The sequence below is a fragment of the Gobius niger genome, assembly GCF_951799975.1.
Source record: "Gobius niger genome assembly, chromosome: 23".
In the NCBI taxonomy this organism is placed as follows: Eukaryota; Metazoa; Chordata; class Actinopteri; order Gobiiformes; family Gobiidae; genus Gobius; species Gobius niger.
In genome coordinates this window covers 3,876,784-3,896,357 of record NC_136874.1, presented here as the reverse complement: position 1 = coordinate 3,896,357, position 19,574 = coordinate 3,876,784, and the positions used below count along the sequence as shown (strand labels likewise).

Sequence of the window (19,574 nt, the reverse complement as noted above, 5' to 3'; positions counted from 1 at the left end):
ACCTGGTTGGATTAACCTACTGTACATGTTTTGGGTTGAAGGGGAAACCCATCCAGACACAGGGAAAAACTATAGTCATCCCCAGCCTTTGAGCCGTGTAATCCAAATATAAAGGAACATGTAATAGTTGGGGAGATTTTCCACAGGACGGCCCGCCGACAGTCTCTTTCCTCTGCCTGTTTATCCACTCCATTGTACACAACATCCAAGAGATTCATTTTTAGCACAATAAAGGATATTACGAAACATCTCCAGCCCGCGTCCCGATTGGCTGCGCCGCTAATTAAACTCCTCGCCTTTACTCACGCGCAAATCATTATCATTAAAAGTCCTTTTCTCCAACATCTGGGCGGTTTTTCAGAGCAAATTGGCCAGTAATCATTTCTGTAGTGGAGATTTCCTGCCCCGCTAATTATCTGGGATGATTTAGCCATTCAAAACGTTCGCCTCCTTTTATCAGTCATCTAAAAGGGCGGATTTATCTCGAGATCGCGCAAGTAATTAATTTTCAAATTGATGAATCATGGCTTAATATATGCAATCGGCGTAATAGCGGCTAATGGAGGCAAATGAAGTTGGAAGCAAGAGAGGAATTTTAAATATTTAATGGAAAAAAAGGGTATAAAAGTCAAAACACAGTCGAAGCACATCAGATTAGCAAGTGCTAGCTTCACGGTTAGCCTGATAGCAGCTAATGGAAAAAAATGAAGTTGGAAGCAAGAGGATTTTTAAATATTTAATGAAAAAAAAAAAAAAAGAGTATAAAAGTCAAAACACACAGTGGAAACACATCAGATTAGCGTTAGCCAGTGTTAGCTTCACAGTTAGCGCAATAGCGGCTAGCCGACGCAAATAAAGTTGGAAGCAAGAGAGGATTTTTAAATATGTAACGCAAAAGTTATCCAATGTATTTGCCAACGTCAAAACCCCGTAGAAACACATTAGGTTAGCGTTAGCGTCACAGTTAGTGTAATAGTGGCTAATGGAAGCAAGAGAGGAAGGATAAATATTTAATTTTAAAAAAGGTATTAAAGTCATGCGACATATATGGCAATCTCAAAACCCTGTAGAAACATGTTATCAGATTAGCGTTAGCATCACAGATAGCGTAGCATCGGCTAATGGAAGCAAATCAATTTGGAAACGAGAGAAATTTTAAATATTTAATGGAAGAAAAAAAAAGGTATAAAATTCATGCAACGTATTTGGCAACGTCAAATCCTGTAGAAACATCAGGTTAGCGAGTGCTAACACCACAATTAGCGTAACAGCGGCTTATTGAAGCAAATAAAGCTGGAAGCAAGAGGAATATTTTATATTTAATGCAAAAAAAATGTATAAAAGTACATATTTGGCAACATCAAAATCCCGTAGAAACACATTAGGCTAGCATTAGCATCACAGTTAGCGTAATAGTGGCTAATGGAAGCAAGAGAGGAAGTTTAAATATATAAAAAAAAGGTATAAAAGTCATGCAACATATATGGCAATGTCAAAACCCCATAGAAACATGTTATCAGCTTAGCGTTAGCGAGTGCTAGCACCACAATTAGCATAACAGCGGCTAATTGAAGCAAATAAAGTTGGACGCAAGAGGAGTTTTAAATATTTAATGCAAAAAAATGCATAAAAGTGACACAACATCAAAACCCTGTAGGAACACATTAGGTTAGCATTAGCGAGTGTTAGCTTCACAGTTAGCGTAATAGGTGCTAATGGAAGCAAATAAAGATGGAAGAAAAGAGGAGTTTTAAATATTTAATGCAAAAAAAAAAAAAGTATAAAAATCATGCAACGATTTGGCAATGTCAAAAACCCCATAGAAACATGTAATCAGATTAGCGTTAGCGAGTGCTAGCTTCACAGTTAGCATAATAGGTGCTAATGGAAGCAAATAAAGCTGTAAGCAAGAGGAATTTAAAATATTTAATGCAAAAAAAGGTACAAAAATCATGCAACGTATTTGGCAATGTCAAAACCCCACATCAGATTAGCGTTAGCCAGTGTTAGCTTCACAGTTAGCGATTTAAATATACACATTTTATTGCAAACACCACACAATAAGCGATGACACAAATACGATCCGAGTCACGAGGGAGAAATCAAAGTGTCCGAGACGTGTAGCAGGAAGTTTAACATCAAGGACGAGCTTTGAGGGGGGACGCGGCACTTCCTGCTTCCTGTTTGGCAGCCTCCCACTTCCTGCGTCTGCTTCCTGGTCGGGGTGTTGTGACAGGAGCGCGTGTGCTTCCCGTGTGCAAAGTCAGCGTGGCCTTCCCGAAAACCGGATACAACTTTTTCGCTGCACAAATATGGCTTACACCGGAGTAAAAAAAAACAAAAAAAACAAATTCGTACAGACACAAATCACCAGAGGTACAAAATCAGTGCATAAAAAGTTCCCTGTTCTCCTTTTTTCTCCTAAATATAATAGTATTTACAAAGTGTGTGGGTAAAATAGTTAGCCTCAGCATCTTAGGCAGTGAGTAGCAGAGTGGGTAACGTAAACAATAGCATCTAAGCTAAACTAGCTCCTTAGGATTTGATACGGTTAATGAATATTTATTATGCATTTTCCCGATCCTAAAGTGTCTTATCCTCTCTGTTCTACCGTCACACGGCGCCTATCACCGGGTTCTTCCTCCGCGGGTCTCCGTAGCGGTCGTCTCCGTAGCGGTCGTCGATGTAGCGCCCGGGGCTCGCCTGCCTGTGCCCGGCCTCTCTTTTGGCCGGCTCATAGTGCTGCTGGCGCCCCCTCTGGTCAGCGTCGGCGGTGCGGCGGTAGCGCGGGTCGTCATCGTCGTCGTAGTAGTCGGGGGAGATGGGTCTGGGGTAGTCGTACGGGTCCCTCCTGGAAACAAACGAAAAGAGTGGAAATCAGGAAGGTTAGTTGCTTTTTAATGCCAAGCCTCTTGTGTCTTTGAGGTCGGGAACAATCCAAGTAGCGTTGTTGTTTTCTCATGTTTTTCCAACATCTTCAAACCTTTTTTTGGAATACACCCATTACAAACAAGCCCTCCATCAATTGAAAACTATATCTTTAATGGCACAAACTCCCAAAATCATCAGAACATCATTTTTTATGTATTCGATGAACTCATGCAGTAAAAACAGTAAAAAAAAAGTAGTTTCAGGAATTTTGATTTAATGCCAGTTTGAACCCAATTTGTTTTTTCATTTATTACATGACTATTAATGCTTCCAAAAGCCTCACAGAATCCACCAATAACTTTCAAGTAAAGACAGGTTTATGAAGTAATTTTGACGTGCAATAAGGCTATATCCACACGAAGACAGTCTTGTTGTAAGCGCGAAGCCAGCTTAGTAAATGTGAGCGTCCACATGTGTCGACTCAGGTCTGTGAAAACGGCACGATTCATCCTCCAGGCCTGTGTGAGGCGCTGTGACGCTAACACAGAGAATAGAACAAGATGTAGTAAACAGTGACAATGAAACTGATTCGATGATATATGATTTACAGAGGAGACGAGGAGGCGAGCTTCAGATGAAACGGGAAGTTACGTAACGGGAAGAAGAAAAACCTGTCAGGGACCTGAATTTGACTACACAGACCGGCCGTGTCACCTGGGGCTTGTGGACTGCAGTGGAGCAAAGAGAGGAGTAAAAATCATTATAAGGTCAGTAGATTACGGATCACAGACACCACTCTTGTGCTGTGATGTCATCGTGTCAGAGGATAACATCAAATCACTATTTATCAGACTGGATCACGCTCTGTATCTCTGTCATAGCCTTTACTGTGGAGCTCAGACTCTCAGCCACTGAATGTTTGTTTGTGTGTCAGTCTGACGCTCTGAGACGGGATTTATCCCTTTTCTGTGGAAGCATAGACAGACTTGAATGGTACGACTAGTGCGATGTCTCCGGGCCCCCGTACCGATAGTAAATAAACTTCTCCTGTATTCACCTTTGTCCGGAGGTTCGCGTGGGCGCCGCCATTAATTGTGCCCGCCCCTTTTCTCCTATCTGTTAACATGGGACTGGAGAAGTCCAAATAAAATCAGTCACTGCACGAAAACAAAGACGTTTTTCGGCCGCGCTGAGAAACGGTGCAGTGTTGACTTGTCGGTGCAAATGAACATTGGACATTTTCCACAAATCAATCGACTAAACATCAGATTTGAGCGGAGAATATTTTCCCTCGTTCTCCGTTTAAATGAACGGGCTTTGCGCTCGACCGGAAGTGTCTGGACAACGGAAGTGTCGAGACAAAGCAAAAAAGTGGCTGCTGCCTGTTTTTCATTTATCCTCTCGAACACCATTGTTAATTCTCTAACAATCGTTTTAGTAAGAGTTGTAACAATGGCCCCACGTAAATGGCGTTTTGAGATCTTTCCACTCTGGGACCTAGTTTGGAAAATGTTCATTTACAGATCCTAAAACGCCAGGCTCGTATGGCAATACACAGGATTGATAAAATATAAAAGATATTTCATGCAATTTTTGGTGCACAAAGACGCATTGCATTAGTAGACGACTGTACTCAACTCAAATCAAGGTCATTTATTCTAAACCACACAGCAAAAAGTAATTAACTAGATCAGTATAAACATCTCAATTTGAGCATAATAATCCAAATTTTAGTTGTTTTGACTGGTTAAGAAGTTCTTGGGCATTTGTCCTAGATTATTTCACTTGTTCTGAGACGTTTCTGACTCGTTTCGATACATTTCGTCCTTATTTCAGGTCATTTTCTCTGCCAATGGGGTAAGAAAATTGGTCTTATCTCATTGGCAATTTTACTTTCTTATTTCAAGCGAGATTTACCCTAGAACTGGTCTGAAATGTCCTCAAACAAGCAAAGTAAACTTGGTCCGATCAGGAAAAGTGTCTAAATGAGTGAAAACCAAGACAAAAAACTCAAAACAAGATACATCCTTAATTCAAGTCATTTAAGCCAATGTTTGATATTTACTTTTTGTAGTGTACGAAACTCATTTATAGATTAGTGTTTTCAGTCAGGATATCATTGATGCTCAGTTTTTAAATATTGCAAACAGGCTGTGAAAGGTTCCAACAGTTCATATTCACGCTCCTGGACGTCCATTTCAAACCCGCCCTCAGTGGTGATACTGCTGGTAAAGACCTGCGCCTGGAAACTGCCCCTCAGATGGAAAACATGTGAATGAGTTGTGAAAGCCGACCCTCCTGTCCCCCCGTCCCGTCTCCAAACGGGTCACTTTACTCGCGGGCAGCACCTCCTGATCGCTCCAGCTGACCCTCCACCGAACCCTCCACCGAACCCGCGGGAGTTCAGAGCCAGATTCCTTCGCACTTAAGCTCGGAGAAATGTAAAGTTGACATAATTTAAACCTGCAGCACTGACCTTTCCACGTTCTATAACTTAAAATGATGCCTCTGTATGGGAAAAACTAGACTTTATGAGTAAACGCTTGCTTTCTTTCCCCGTTTCTTGCATGGAGCTCCCTCTGATGGATGCAGAGGGAACTGTCTGCCTTGAACAAAAAGAAGAAGCCACCATTTTTGGCCAACAAACCATCCTCTTAGTGTAGTAAAGATGTAGCCTTGATAGTTACGTCTTACTTTAATCTCAGTAGAAGGATATCTCATTTCGTCTTCCTGATTGCTCGTGTAGAGGTGGAAAACATCATAATTCTGTAGTAGGAAGACAGAACCAAAGCCTCCAGGTCTGTTTTTGACAAATGAATGACCTTACGTTAAAAACTAAGTCTTATTCTGCAGGATCTGTGCCGTTTAAGCTCCGGTTTTCCCCCGTATCTCAATGCAAACAGGCCTTTTCAGCGCGATCGCATCGGAGAGATTCCTGCACATAAAGGCTCATATCTGCTTACCCAGGCCTTTCGCCGTTATCTCCTGGCATCTCCCCCCCCCCGGTCCACCCCCGTCCCTGCCCCCTGTACGAGCGGGCGCTGCCAAGGCCACAGCCGCGCTCCGTAAACTGAATAACTCCGGGGGCTTAGGGCCAAAGCTCCGGCACGTCCTCCTCCGCTCTCAGCCAGTCTGAACCGGAATTAAAGTGTCTTCAGCACTTTAGAGGCGCGGGGGTCTCCGGAGAACGTCCAGGGAGTGTTCGGGAGTAGTTTTTGCATATTACCCCCATCAAATACCTGTTTCTACTTTGTCAAATCCAAGTCTCCATCAGCTCGTTCATCTCTCTGGTTAAAAACTGTTTTGTTGCTGCCATAAAACCCTCTCAACACCTGCAGATTTCGACTTCCCTTTTCCCCTCACGCTTATTAAACGGTGGCATAGACGGGGCTGTCCCATGTTAGGATGGCACACCGAGTTGCCAAGACATTTTAAAAGGCTATTTTTAGTCATGGAAGCCAATAAATGCAAGGCAGTATTTCCCAATTAGTCCAAAGTTAGTTCTAGTTGTCTGCTGTTGTCTGCTGTTCTCGGCCCATTAAGCCAGAGAGTTTAGCTTTCTGACTTTGCTGTTCTTATTTGTAGACGCCAGAAACGATAAAATATTCTTGCATTTGTGTTTCTATCATCTCCAGCTGACATTGTGTCTGTCGATGAATCATTTGTCCCAATATCGATCTGCTTGTTTTGATTTTTAGACAGTCAAACGACCGGTGTCTCGCTTCGGCGTCGAGCACTTCCTAGTTTTGTGCCATAAAAGTTTGTTTCCGACAAGACCCACGTTTTGAGGCGGACCAGAGTTTGTTTGCACTTTCATAACACCTCAATCGAACCGGAAAACGTGGCCAGGACTGGAATCAAGAGGGGGTTAACTCACAGATAAAACATCTCCTCGGGACCTCAGGCAAAAAGTTAAAAATGCTGCCCCCGTAGCATTACTCTGACCCAAATGCTGTACCAACCTAATTAGTGTGAGAATAAAAGAAAAAAACAAATATATTACAGTGATGACCTGGAAAGACCTTTGGAAAGGCTTTGATGCTTTTGGTGCAATGTTTAGACAAAGGAGAAGAGAAGAGAGAAATCAATGACACGCTTTAGTCGCTAAAGCAAACAAACCTGGCCTTTAAAGGAACAGGCCACCATTTTTCCATACTGAGATAAGTTCTCACCTGAGCTTAGGCGAGTTCTTTAGGACCTGTCTGGTCTTTGTGCCCATGGAAGAGCTTGGTCGCTTCTAACTTCACCCCCGTTTGGAGCTATAGGAATATACTGAGAGAGGCCACATGCTACCAACATCTTTAGTCGTTTTGCATGACTGAGTGCACACATAAAGACCAGACAGGTACGCATCAACTCGTCTAAGCTCAGGTAAGAACATGTCTCATGTGTGGAAAAACGGTGGCCTGTTCCTTTAAGCGAAGAGAGAAATCAATGACACGCTTTTGCTGGGACTATACACTTCAAAAAGTAATTTACTAGATCAGTAAAAACATCTCAATTTGAGCATAATAATCCAAATTTTAGTTGTTTCGACTAGTTAAGAAGTTCTTGGGCATTTGTCCCAGATTATTTCACTTGTTCTGAGATGTTTCTGACTCGTTTCGATACATTTCGTCCTTATTTCAGGTCATTTTCTTTGCCAATGGGGTAAGAAAATTGGTCTCATCTCATTGGCAATATTACTTTCTTATTTCAAGCGAGATTTACATTAGAACTGGTCTGAAATGTCCTCAAACAAGCAAAGTAAACTTGGTCCGATCAGGAAAAATGTCTAAATGAGTGAAAACCGCTCAAAACAAGAAACATTTCCTCAATTCAAGTCATTTAAGCCAATGCTTGATATTTACTTTTTGTGGTGTACAGAGTTGCCTCTAAAATCCTGCACTGTCACTCAAAAAGTTGTTCCTTCGGGTCTGAAGTGCCGTCATGCACGAGCTTAATATAGAAGCTGCAGTTACACGTATGACCTGAGGTGGCAGTAGTGAGTATAAAATGGCATCTAGCCCCTTTAAAGCAAACAAACCTGGCCCTTAATGGCTGGCGTCCACTGTGCGATTTTTTTGTCTTATAAAATCACAACTCCTGATTGATTGAAGAGTCTTCGATGTCACATTGCACGACGGGGGGATTGTAAAAACGTGAGCTGCTCTCGTCTCCACTGTGCGATGGTTCAAAGAGAGAATTGTAGCTACAACCAAAGTTTTGCGTGTGTTAAGCTGAGGCTACGGCTGTATGCTAGAGCAGTGGTTTCCAACCTTTTTTGCCTCGCGTACCCCTTGAGTCGTGGATTTATACTCTGAGTATTGAGGATTTTGACAATATTAGGTAACACTTTACATTACGGGCCGGTAAGTCCTTGATAATTACTGTGGTAATTACAGTGGTAATTCTAGGTACTTTTTGTGGTGCTTACAAGGTATGTACTTCTAGATTCAGTGGTAACTCTTAGTAATGAAGGTTGTACTTCTTGTTTCCCTTAATGCTGATTTATGTGTTTTATAGTCACACAATCCTAGAAATTACTTCTGTTTGTAGAAGTACCACATTTACTACCTATGAATTGCTGCTGTAGTATTCTTGAATTACCAATAAGTACCATAGATATATCACTGAAACTACTAGAAACGATCACTTAAAGCATCAAAGTACATAGAAGTATGACCTTCATTACTAAGAGTTACCCCTGTATCTCTTAGTAATGAGAGATACAGGGGTAACTCTGTGTCTCCCTAACCCTAATCCTAGTTACTAGTAATTATGACTTTTAGTACCACAATAATAACCTAGAATTATCACTGTAAATACTAGTACTTACCACTGTAATTATCATTGCAAGTACCACTGTCATTACTAGTAATTACCACTGACACGGACATACCGGCCCGTAATGTAAAGTGTTACCCAATATTATTACAAAGTGACCAACTAAATTAATATTGTACAGTATTTAACAGTGTGTTGTGTTCAAAATTAAGCAAAAATACTCTCAAAATCAAACCATTTACTGAAAAACATAATTAAAACGAACTTTCCTTTGAAATTCATATTGAAATTCTATTCAGTTTCACCTTCTTTTATTATCTGAAATAATTCCAAGTACCCCCTGCTAAGTGCTCAAGTACCCCCAGGGGTCCCCGCACCCCTGGTTGGGAAACACTGTGCTAGAGGGTTTTATGTCCACAGAAAAGTGCAGGGAAAGTCCTGTAAAATGCAGAGTTGGACTTGCTCATGCCTGGACTCTGTTGCTTATCTGCTGTCTGTCTTTTCCAATGACCAAGTTCCCAAGGTGGTCTAGTCTGAAGCGAGTCCAGGTCCAGTCCTGGTTTCCTGCCGGTCTTCCAGCCCTGTGAGTTTCCATCTAAGAATAGGTCAGCGTGGTCGCGTGCACCTGTCCACTGGCCAATTAGCAGGAGTCACTCAGCCCGGATTACGGTCTTCATCTGGACTCTGGCCCGGATCAGGTCTAAGTCCCGGGGTCACGGGGGGGGGGGGGGGGGGGATCGGAGAGTCTAAATATGAGGCCGAGCTCGATATGGACAGACCACCCAGACCACGGCAGCACAGGTGGTCCCTCTCTGTCAGCGGCGCACAATAAACATGTTTCTGACCGTTTAATCTCACCGGCTCAAAGGGAAAAATAAATTCAAACTCCGAAAGCTCCGCGATGATCCGGAAGGTTTAGAATAATGACGTGAATGTGTTTGTGATTCAATATTCAAGAAGGAGGAGAAGCTTTGTCAGCAGCTTTCATGATCTTTGGCAGCAGGCAAAACACTCAAGGTGAAAAGGGAAACTGACATGAATGTGAGAGAAAAATGAATTGCAAGTTTTCAGGTTTGAGATTTTCTTTCAGATTTTGTCAAGTTTTAGCACATTTTCTCCAGTTCGGCTTTACCAAAATCTACAAGCTTCTTGACTGGAGAGCAACAGTGTAACGCCTCATTTGAAAGCTAAGGTCTACAATACTGATCATAACTTTTTTGATGCATTGTTGCTGCTTTTTTGTCATGGTTTCGTCATGTGTTTGCCATTTTTGTCACTTTATTGTTGTAGAGCTGGATACCGTTAAACAATACCAGTCTAGTATCAAATAAAAAGGTTTAGTTACAACTGGTATCGAAAAATTAAAAATATCGAAAGCAGGAACCGAAAAGAAATATAAAGAACAAAAATTGTGGGGAAAAAAAATGGGAATTTATTTTTTAGAAAATGAAAAAGTTGGGGTAAAAAAGGAACATTTTGAGAAAAGTGGAAAAACAAGTGGCAAAATTGAGAAAAGTTTGGTGAAAATTAAAAAAAATCTGGAAAAAAAATTGAAAAAACATGAAAAAGTTGGGGAAAAAGTTGTTGAAAATGGGGGTAAAAACTTGGAAAGAGTTTTTTCCGCCCTTTTGTCGTTAAAGGAAGTTTCTTGATCGTTTCACCTCAAATAAATGATACAAATGCAAAAGAAATAAAATGGAATAACATTATCAATCTGTTTTCTGGTTCCAAATGACAAATAATTTAGTATAGTTATCAAAAAACAAGTATTGGTCAGGTATCGGAATCGTAAACCGAGGATCGTTAAAGTACCAGTATCGAATTATTTTTTTTACGGTACCCAGCCCTAGCCATGCTCTTGTCACATTTTTGTTGTTTTTTCATCCTTGTTTTTATCACTATTTTGACGTTTTAGAGGTAGAGATATACAGAACTTGTAGTGACCCAGCGACTGTAAGAGTGATCAGCCTGGTGTCTCTACAAAGCTGCAGAATCAATTGTTTTTGTAGTGAGAGGCTTCATCAGCAGAGAAAACCTCCCAAACAATTGATCCTGGAGCGTCTAAGAGACCACCATGATGGGAAATGAAGCACCATGCTGACCGGTCATACAGCCCCTGGTTCAAATACGCACAAATATCAACTTTTATTTCATATAATAAGTTGCATAATGCACCTTTAAAAGCTCAATAAATCAGACTGGGAATAAGATATCAAAAAATCCCTCCAAAAATATTGTCAAGTCATTGGTTACAAAGTTTGGAGTCTGTAGGAGCTCCTTAAGTGGAGGATTGTAATTTGGATTACAGCGTCATCTCGGTTGCCTTTCCTGCCACACGTGGATACCAAACAAATCAGTATTTATGAATGGATGAGCGTGGGAAAGACGAGGGAGCACAGCAATGTTGGGAGGTATTTCCTGGAAAAAGACGCATCGTAAAGGGTGAGTTTGGTCTATTTTTACTCCGACATTAAAGCTAAAATGTTAACGGAAGAAGCTAGCGAAAAATCTCATTTATTTCAGCGTGAAAAATGAAGGTTTTCACCTGCTGTGTCTCGCCTAAACTCATACTAATCCCACTCATCTTCATTCTTTCCCCCGACTTCTGAATAGGTTAAACAGGAAGCACATGATCAGCAATAAAAAAGATAAATAACAGAGTTGGTCCATAGCCTTGTGAAGAGGAACACTGCAGATAAACCTCCTTCCCGAGTGTGGTTGCCCCGTGTCGGTCTGAGACAGATGTATTTCCCATTGACCCGAGCGTTTGACATTGAACTGAGCCTTATCAGCCGCGGACGCGAGAGGAGCTCCTTCTGTCAAGGACGAGCTGCTCATTAATTTAAACGAAGGAAGAACACTGGAGAAATACTATGAAACATCAACAACACTGACGCTGCAGAGAGGAGGTTCAAGGCAACAGGCTTTTTGTATTTAATGTATGAAGTGAACATCTTAACTCCCGCTTGAACTGAGAGCATTTTCTCCAGTTCAGCTTTACCCAAATCCTGTAGGCCAGTGTAACGCCTCATTTGAAAGCTAAGATCTACAAAACTCATCTAAATGGATCTTTTTCCTCATCAGATTTTTTTTCATCATCATTTTTTGGGGGGGTTTTCAACTAATTTTTGTAACTTTTTTGTCATTTTTTTGGTCAAATAGTAAATTTTTTGTCACTTTTTGTCACATGTTCACCATTTTTTCATCATTTTTGTGTCAATTTTTTGTCCGTTTTTTTTGGGCAATTTTGGTGACATTTTTCCCACTTTTTCATCATTTTTTGTCACTTTCTGTCATTTCTTTGTCCTTTTTTGTGCTTTTTTTTTTTCATTTTTGTCATTTTTTTGTCCGTTTTTTGTCAAAGTTCTCTCACTTTTTTGTCACATCTTCATCATTGTTTTCGTCTCAGTTTTGTTGCTATTTTCACAGCTTTTTTCCAGAAGCTTTTGGATTGGGGTAAAGCCAAACTAGAGAAAATGTGTTTAGTTTAAAGTAGTACTAAGTAACTCTTGCCCCTAGAGGCCATAAACGCCACTGCAGGTGTCGTAGCATCGCTCTGTTTTTTCACTCATTGTCCGTGAGAGTAAATACTACGCTGACAGAAAAGACAGAGGGATATTGTTCATCCGATTACATTTTTTCACTCAAAATTGGCTGTAAATATTGTTTAAGTGGTGCTAGCCCGCAGTTAGCGTTGCCCGTTAGCCTGTTAGCTTCTTCTTCATGATTCTATTAGTGTGTATTGGTGACTCCGACTGGGAGACAGCGAAGTTGCAAGTGTGGTTTTCTGGCCAGAGACACTAGGGGGGAATGAAACACTTGTATTACCCCCAGAGGGACTACGGAAAGGATTTATTAAGATAAACAAGTTACATAGTTCTGCTTTAACGTGCAACATTAAAGGGATTGATCTTGGGACACTTCAAACTGAGCACTTTTGCTCCAGTTCGACTTTACACAAAACCATAAGGTCACAGCCTATAGGCCAGTGTAATGCCTCGTTTGAAAGCTAAGACCTACGAAACATAATGAACATTTTTCCTCCCGTTTTTGTCGTTTTTTAAATTATATTTTTTAGCTTAATTGTTATTTTTCCATCATTTTTTCATCACCTTTTTGTTGCCTGTTTTGTTGTGTTTTTGTTGCTCTTTTTAGCTGCGTGTTCATCCTTATTTACACCTCATCTTTGTCGCTTTTTCTTCCAGAAGCTTTTACATTTGTTTAAAGTTGAACTGGAGAAAATGTGCTCGGTTAAGGCAGAGGTTAAATTATGTTTTTTTTTTATGGTGGTGTCATTTTTAATATGCGTAGAGTCAGCTTTTGCATAGAGAAAAGAGGAACACGGCTCCTGTGAGAGGGAGCTGAGGGTCTGGACCACCCAAAGGCCCAGGTTTCCTTTGGCTTCAGTTTTCACTCTGTCATCGCGAGGCTTAAGATCATTAATGAACACGACGGCTGAAACGGGAGCTTCTGCGAGAGCCTTTCCCACGAATCACAATTAAAAGACAGTTAAGGCGAGACACTGCAGGTGAATACTGAAACTTCTGCTGTGCATTATCACTATCTATCATAAAAAGTGAGTATTTCCAGTCCCAGTGATCCTCTGATCCTCTGATCCTCGTCGTGTTGTTGATCATTAGTAAAACATGAGCTCATCGGTGACTCAAACCTCTGCCTCATCCAATAAAACTGGGCAGCACTCAAAGCTGATCTATATTTGATGCAAAGGCGGCCACGTAATGTCAAGTCACCGCCGCTTTTCTAAATCAATCTATGGCTAATCGAGGTCTGGTCATGGATCAGACCTGGTTTAGTCCACACGAGTCGGGATTAATCCTGGTTCAGCCTGTTTAGAGTTAGATAAACATAATCACAAGGAGTCTGATCGATTAGTAATACTTTTATCATCATGATAGACTTTACTTTGTCCAGTCTTTATGCCACTTTCGGGTATAGAACTTGAATTGTGTTTATTCCAGGATTAAGGCGAGACACGGCAGGTGAAAGTATTGATTTTTCACGCAGTGGTCGAAGTGGAGATTTGTATCTATTTTCCTCCCTTTACATCTTAGTTTTCATGTCAGATATAAAAATGACAAAACTCACCCGCATGATGTTTATTTTATGATGTTTTGTCTGCGAGTCGGGGCGACCCGGAAGTAGCTGCTGCGCCGCGTAGACAGTCCGTCTTTCCCGCGGGTTTTCATTCATAAATATTGACAGATTTTACATCCACGTGTCCTGCTAAGGGGCCCCGTGATGACGCTTTCACCCAAATATGGTGTTTTTCCTCCTACGAGACGCTGGAGCGGAAAAGTGGAAGAACGGGCCGAGCATGAGCACTCGCTACAAAAACTTCAGGGCTGGTTTTCTCTGAATGAGAGAAGCCGCACTCGGGCAGAGCCTGAGTCCTTATAGAAGCTCCCACAGACTCCAAACTTTCCAGTCTGAGACACAACAATATTTTGAAGGTTTTTTCAGAGGGATTTTTTAATATCTAATTCCAAACCTGATTTATTCAGCTTTGAAACCAAAAAAACAGGCGAAATTTGAGTTTTTACAGATTTTTCACTGATGATTAGTTTACAGAAAAAAAATCCCCTCTGAAAAAATCTTATTTACTAATATGTCAATAAAATAAAACCATAAAATTTAATCTGGCTCAATTCATTATTTTGATTCCGTTAGGCAATTTTGGCCATTTTAATGCTCAAAATGCCTTATTTTTTTGTGAAAACATAAAATGACAGAAAAAATGCAATACATTTTTTTCTCATATTTAATGTTCAGCAAAAGTTTCAAATTGATTTCTCTATATTTTTTTTTTTCCCTCTTCACCTGCCGTGTCTCGCCTTAAAGAGAGCAGGAAGTCAAATTATTTATAAATTATAAAGCCATTTTAATGTCCGAAAAGTAAAAAAAATAATAATCTGTGCACTCTTAATCTTCACCCCCGTCTGAACCGAACACATTTTCCCCCAGAAAAAAGTGTCAAAATAGTGACAATAATTCAATGACAACAAAATGGTAGCACGGTAGTGGGTCCCGGGTTCAATTCCCACCAGGAAAGGGCCTTTCTGTGTGGATTTTGAACGTTCTCCCCGTGTCTGCGTAGGTTTCCCCTCTAAAAACATGTATAATAGGTGAATCCTCCAGCCAGGTGATTCTGACCACCATAAAATGAAAAAGTGATGGGAAAAAAAGCCCAAAAAAGTGATGTTAAAGCGGCAACAATGCGATGAAAAAGATCCATTTAGATGAGTTTAGTCGGTCTTTCAAACTGAGGCGTTACACTGGCCTATAGGCTGTGATCTTATGGATTTGGGTAAAGCTGAACTGGAGAAAATGCACTCGGTTAAGGCAGGGGTTAAGTGTTCCCATGACGTCCCAAAATCGTAAACAGCCTATAGTTTAAAACTGAGTTGATGAAGCTAAGTTTTTTGTGTGGTAACCATAGCTCTTCTCTCTACATAAATGACCTTCCCTCAGTTTGTTCAAATGTCTCCATTCAAACGTACACCGATGACACAGTTATTTACACACATGGCAATAACCCAACTCAAGTAGCAGACAAACTCTCCCAGTCTTTGGCCCATGTTACAAAATGGTTACTTCAGTCCTGTTTAAAACTCAATATCAATAAAACTGTCTCAATGTTCTTCATAAGGTCCAATATCAAAAATTCAACAGCAGATATCTTTATGGCAGGAGAAAAGTTGCAAGTGGCGTCAGAATACAAATACCTTGGTATTACAATAGACTCAAACCTAACATTTAAAGCCCAAGTCAACAAAGCCTGCAATAAAGTCAAATTCAATATCTCCAACTTCCGGTTCATCAGGTCACAACTCTCTCTGCAAGCAGCAAAAATGTTCATGAATTCCATGGTCCTATTACACATAACCTCCTGTTTAACAAACTGGTCCCAAGCAAACAAAACAACAGTAAAACCCTTAGAGTCACTTTACAAACGGACAATAAAAATTCTGGACAAAAAAACACTCAGGTATCATCACTGCAACATCTTTCAAAAGCACAAACTTCTGAGCTGGGAAAATCTCATTAAGTATTCAAACCTCTGCCTCATACATAAAATAATCCACAACCAATCATCTCCTCCGCTCAGACAGTTTGTCAGCATCGGAAACCCCACATCTTCACAGCGAGTGACCAGAGGAGCAGCTCGAGGAGACTGTAAAGTCCCATTTAGGGAAAGTGCCTTTAGTCAGAACGCCTTTTCTGTAACTGCGGCCAAAGACTGGAACTCATTACACAACAATCATGCAGTCATTAACCCGTGTTTGTATATGTATCATATAATTATTTTATTGGTTGCACTGTTTTGTATTTGTATTTAACCTGTATAGTGTAATGACTGTGTCCTACTTTGTATTTGATTTCATTTTATTGCACTGATTTTGAATGTTTTATTGTCTTAGGGAGACTATTTACATCTGTCCAGGGACTACGGATGAAAAATGGCCTTTTGGCTAACTCATTTACAGAAATATTGATTAATGTACAGTGTCCCTGTCAAATAAATAAATAAATAAATAAATAAGTAATGTCAAAATAGTCAAAATCCTGAACTTCTGACTTGGTTCATGGTTAATATCTCTAACGGTTGGATTTATCCACATGAAACAAAAGCTGTCACAAAGCTCAACGTCTTCTCTCTCAGGAAACATGAGCTGAGGTCACATGACTCGTCTCGTAAAGGCGTCCGAAAGCAGATGGAAAAAACGTGTCTTTGTAAATGGAAAAAAACGCCCTGTATTTGACTTTCTGCATCAGTGAGAGTCGTCCCGGTTGGCCGCGGTGATCCCCCCCCAGCGCTCTTTAAACCAAGTGGGATCAGGACGTTACAGGGGGGGGGGGGGGGGGTTACATGGGGCGCGCTGAACTTTGACCTGTGGGGCTTTAAAGGGGCAGGTGTTCCCTATAACGCTGACGGCTTTCTTTACCACACGACCATAAAACGTGTATCAAACAGACTTCAGGACACTTTAGCCTCTCTATTCATATTTAACAACAGAAAATAATGGATTAAACGGATATTTTAGTGAGTTTAGGCAGATTTTGAGCAGATTTTAACCTCTTAACTCCCGCCTGAACCGAGAGGATCTTTTTCCTCACATCAGATTTTTTTTTCCCATCAGTTTTTTGTTGGGTATTCAACTCATTTTTTGTGATTTTTTTGTCAATTTTTTATAACATTTTTGCCACATTTTTGTCACATTTTTGTCATTTTTTGTCACATTTTTGTCTTTTTTTTGGTCTTTTTTTTATCACATTTTTGTCATTTTTTTGTCAAATTTTTATCAAATTTTTGTCACATTTTTGTCATTTTATTTGTCACATTTATTGTCATTTTTTTGGTCAATTTTTTATCACATTTTTGCCATATTTTTTGTCATTTTTTTTGTCATTTTTTTGTCTTTTTTTAATCACATTTTTGTCATTTTTTTGTCAATTTTTTGTCAAATTTTTATCACATTTTTATCACATTTTTGTCATTTTTTTGGTCATTTTTTTGTCACATTTTTGTCATTTTTTTGTCCATTTTTTGTCAAATTTTTATCACATTTTTGTCACACTTCTGTCATTTTTTTGTCACATTTTTGTCATTTTTTTGTCAATTTTTTGTGACATTTTTGCCACTTTTTCATCAATTTTTCGTCACTTTTTTGTCAATGTTTTCTCACTTTTTTGTCACATTTCCATCATTGTTTTCGTCAGTTTTGTTGCTATTTTCACAGCATTTTTCCAGAAGCTTTTGGACTGGGGTAAAGCCAAACTGGAGAAAATGTGCTTGGTTCAGGTGGGAGTTAAAGTTAAACTTAATTAAAATATGATTGCCAAAGGAACAAGTGTACTTTTCCTTGTTCTTTGACCGTTCTCGCTAATTTCTTTTAATGTTAAGCTCCACTGGCAGAAATCGTCTCAGTTCAAGCACTTTTTGAACCCTTTATCAATCCTTCTGTCACCTCTGCCGTTGTAGACTGTACAGTGGAGGCAGTTTGAGATCTGAAATGATTTGAAGAGCAAGCATTCTGAGCTGCGAGTAATAGTAAAACTTCCATCGCCGACATATACGAGTGAATGGGGAGAGAGAGCTCCAGCTGCCTGAAGATCACAGGGCTCTGCGGACCGCGCTGACCCCCAGGAGAGGGCCTCGTCTCTGGGTCACACAGCTGGCATCGCCCCGGGACAGGCGGAGGGGGCAAGTGGAGGGGGATTTAACGCAAAGAGGGAGCAGTCAGTGAAGGTGAGAGAAAACGATTACGTCTGGTTAAAATGTGCTAGAAGGTCCTGGGTTTCGCTTCCCACGTGGTCTGGGACTGTCTGTGTGGAGTCTGTATGTTCTCCCCGTATCTGTGAAGGTTTCCTCCAGGTACTCAGGTTTCCCCTACAACTAAAAACATGTACAATAGGCCAGGAAGAATGATGTGTGGTCAGTGCAACAAACATAAGTGCTTTGTGACCCTGTCTGTGCTATATAAATAAAGCTCTTCTTCTTCTTCTTAACCTCAGAGCTTCTTCACATTTACTAAAGAAGTGCAGCGGAAAAAATACCTTCTTGTCTGGGATGAAAATGACTTAAAAGTGCTTGAAATATTGAGATTTATGCTAATTTTGATTAAAAGATTTGGACAAACATTGCCAATGGAACAAACCATGTTCCATTGGCATCAAGACAGTTCAAACCTTCTCCTTTCAAGCACTTTTAAGCAATTAATCTCAGATACTTCAGCATTTAACCCAGTGTAGTTCTCTTTCTGGCCATGAAATTAGTTTTGTGATCGACGGGGTCAAACTGTGGCCATTGTTGTTGCCGAGTTTAAAGGCTGATAAATAAAATAAGTCACTATTAGGCTGTGCTGTTGTACCATCTAGCTGTAACTTGCATATCAGAATGACGCACAACAGAGCAGACTCCAGGTCTCGCACTGATGTTAAATAAACTTCTGCTGCAAAAGACATCCAGACTTCCTGCCTATTTTCCATCTATCCTCTCTAACACCATTGTTTCTTCTCCAACAGCAGGACCTGGTCAGTAATGAGGTTCTCCTACATGACTTTGTTATCTGTACTTCCACAAAACCAATGTATTATCTTCATTTGAATGACTATTATAATATAGGATTTCACTGATAATGATGTGGGTCTGATCTGGACTCCCATCTGAACCAACGACCTTTTCTCTAGTCTGACTTTACCCAAATCTTAAAGCTTGTTGAAAAAAGACGAGGATGAAAACGTGACAAAAAACACAAGCGACAAAAAAGTGATAAAAACACGCAATGAAAAAGCAACAAAAACATGACAAAAAGCATTAATACAGCGACACAAACGAGGATGAAAAAGCAACAAAAAAGCCACAAAAATATAGCAAAAACATGGACGAAAACATGGCAAAAAGCAATTAATACAGGATGAAACACGAGGATGAAAAAGCAACAAAAATGCAACAAAAACAGGACCAAAAAGGAAAAAAAGAAATGGCAAAAACTCGTCTACAAAAGTGGCACTAAGAGCGATGAAAGTGCAATAAAAAAAAGTCACGAAAGAGCAACAACAAAGTGAAATGAGATGGAAAAGAAAAAAAAGGGATGGAGTGCAAGGGCAAAGATCAGTTAACATCAGTTTTGTAGGGCTTAGCTTTCAAATGAGGAGTTACACTGGCCTATAGGCTGTAAGCTGTTTTTAGACTTCAGGACACTTTAGCCTCTCTATTCATATTTAACAACAAGAAATAATGGATTAAACGGATATTTTAGTGAGTTTAGGCTGATTTTGAGCACATTTTAACCTCTTAACTCCCGCTTGAACCGAGAGGATCTTTTTCCTCACGTCAGATTTTTTTTTCAGATCATTTTTTGTTGGGTATTCAACTCATTTTTTGTAATTTTTTTTATCAAATTTTTGCCACATTT

General features: G+C 40.2%; 1 protein-coding gene across 1 annotated transcript in view; it reads right to left on the bottom strand.

The window, feature by feature from the left end:
- Positions 1–2,587: 2,587 nt before the first annotated feature.
- Positions 2,588–19,574, bottom strand: part of LOC306982205 (partitioning defective 3 homolog B-like) — a 164,112-nt gene continuing 147,125 nt past the window's right edge. Inside the window, exon 7 of the mRNA XM_079582065.1 lies at positions 2,588–2,851. Within this exon, the coding sequence (XP_079438191.1) occupies positions 2,614–2,851 (238 nt within the window). The 3' untranslated portion in view covers positions 2,588–2,613. The remainder of the gene's footprint in view (positions 2,852–19,574) is intronic.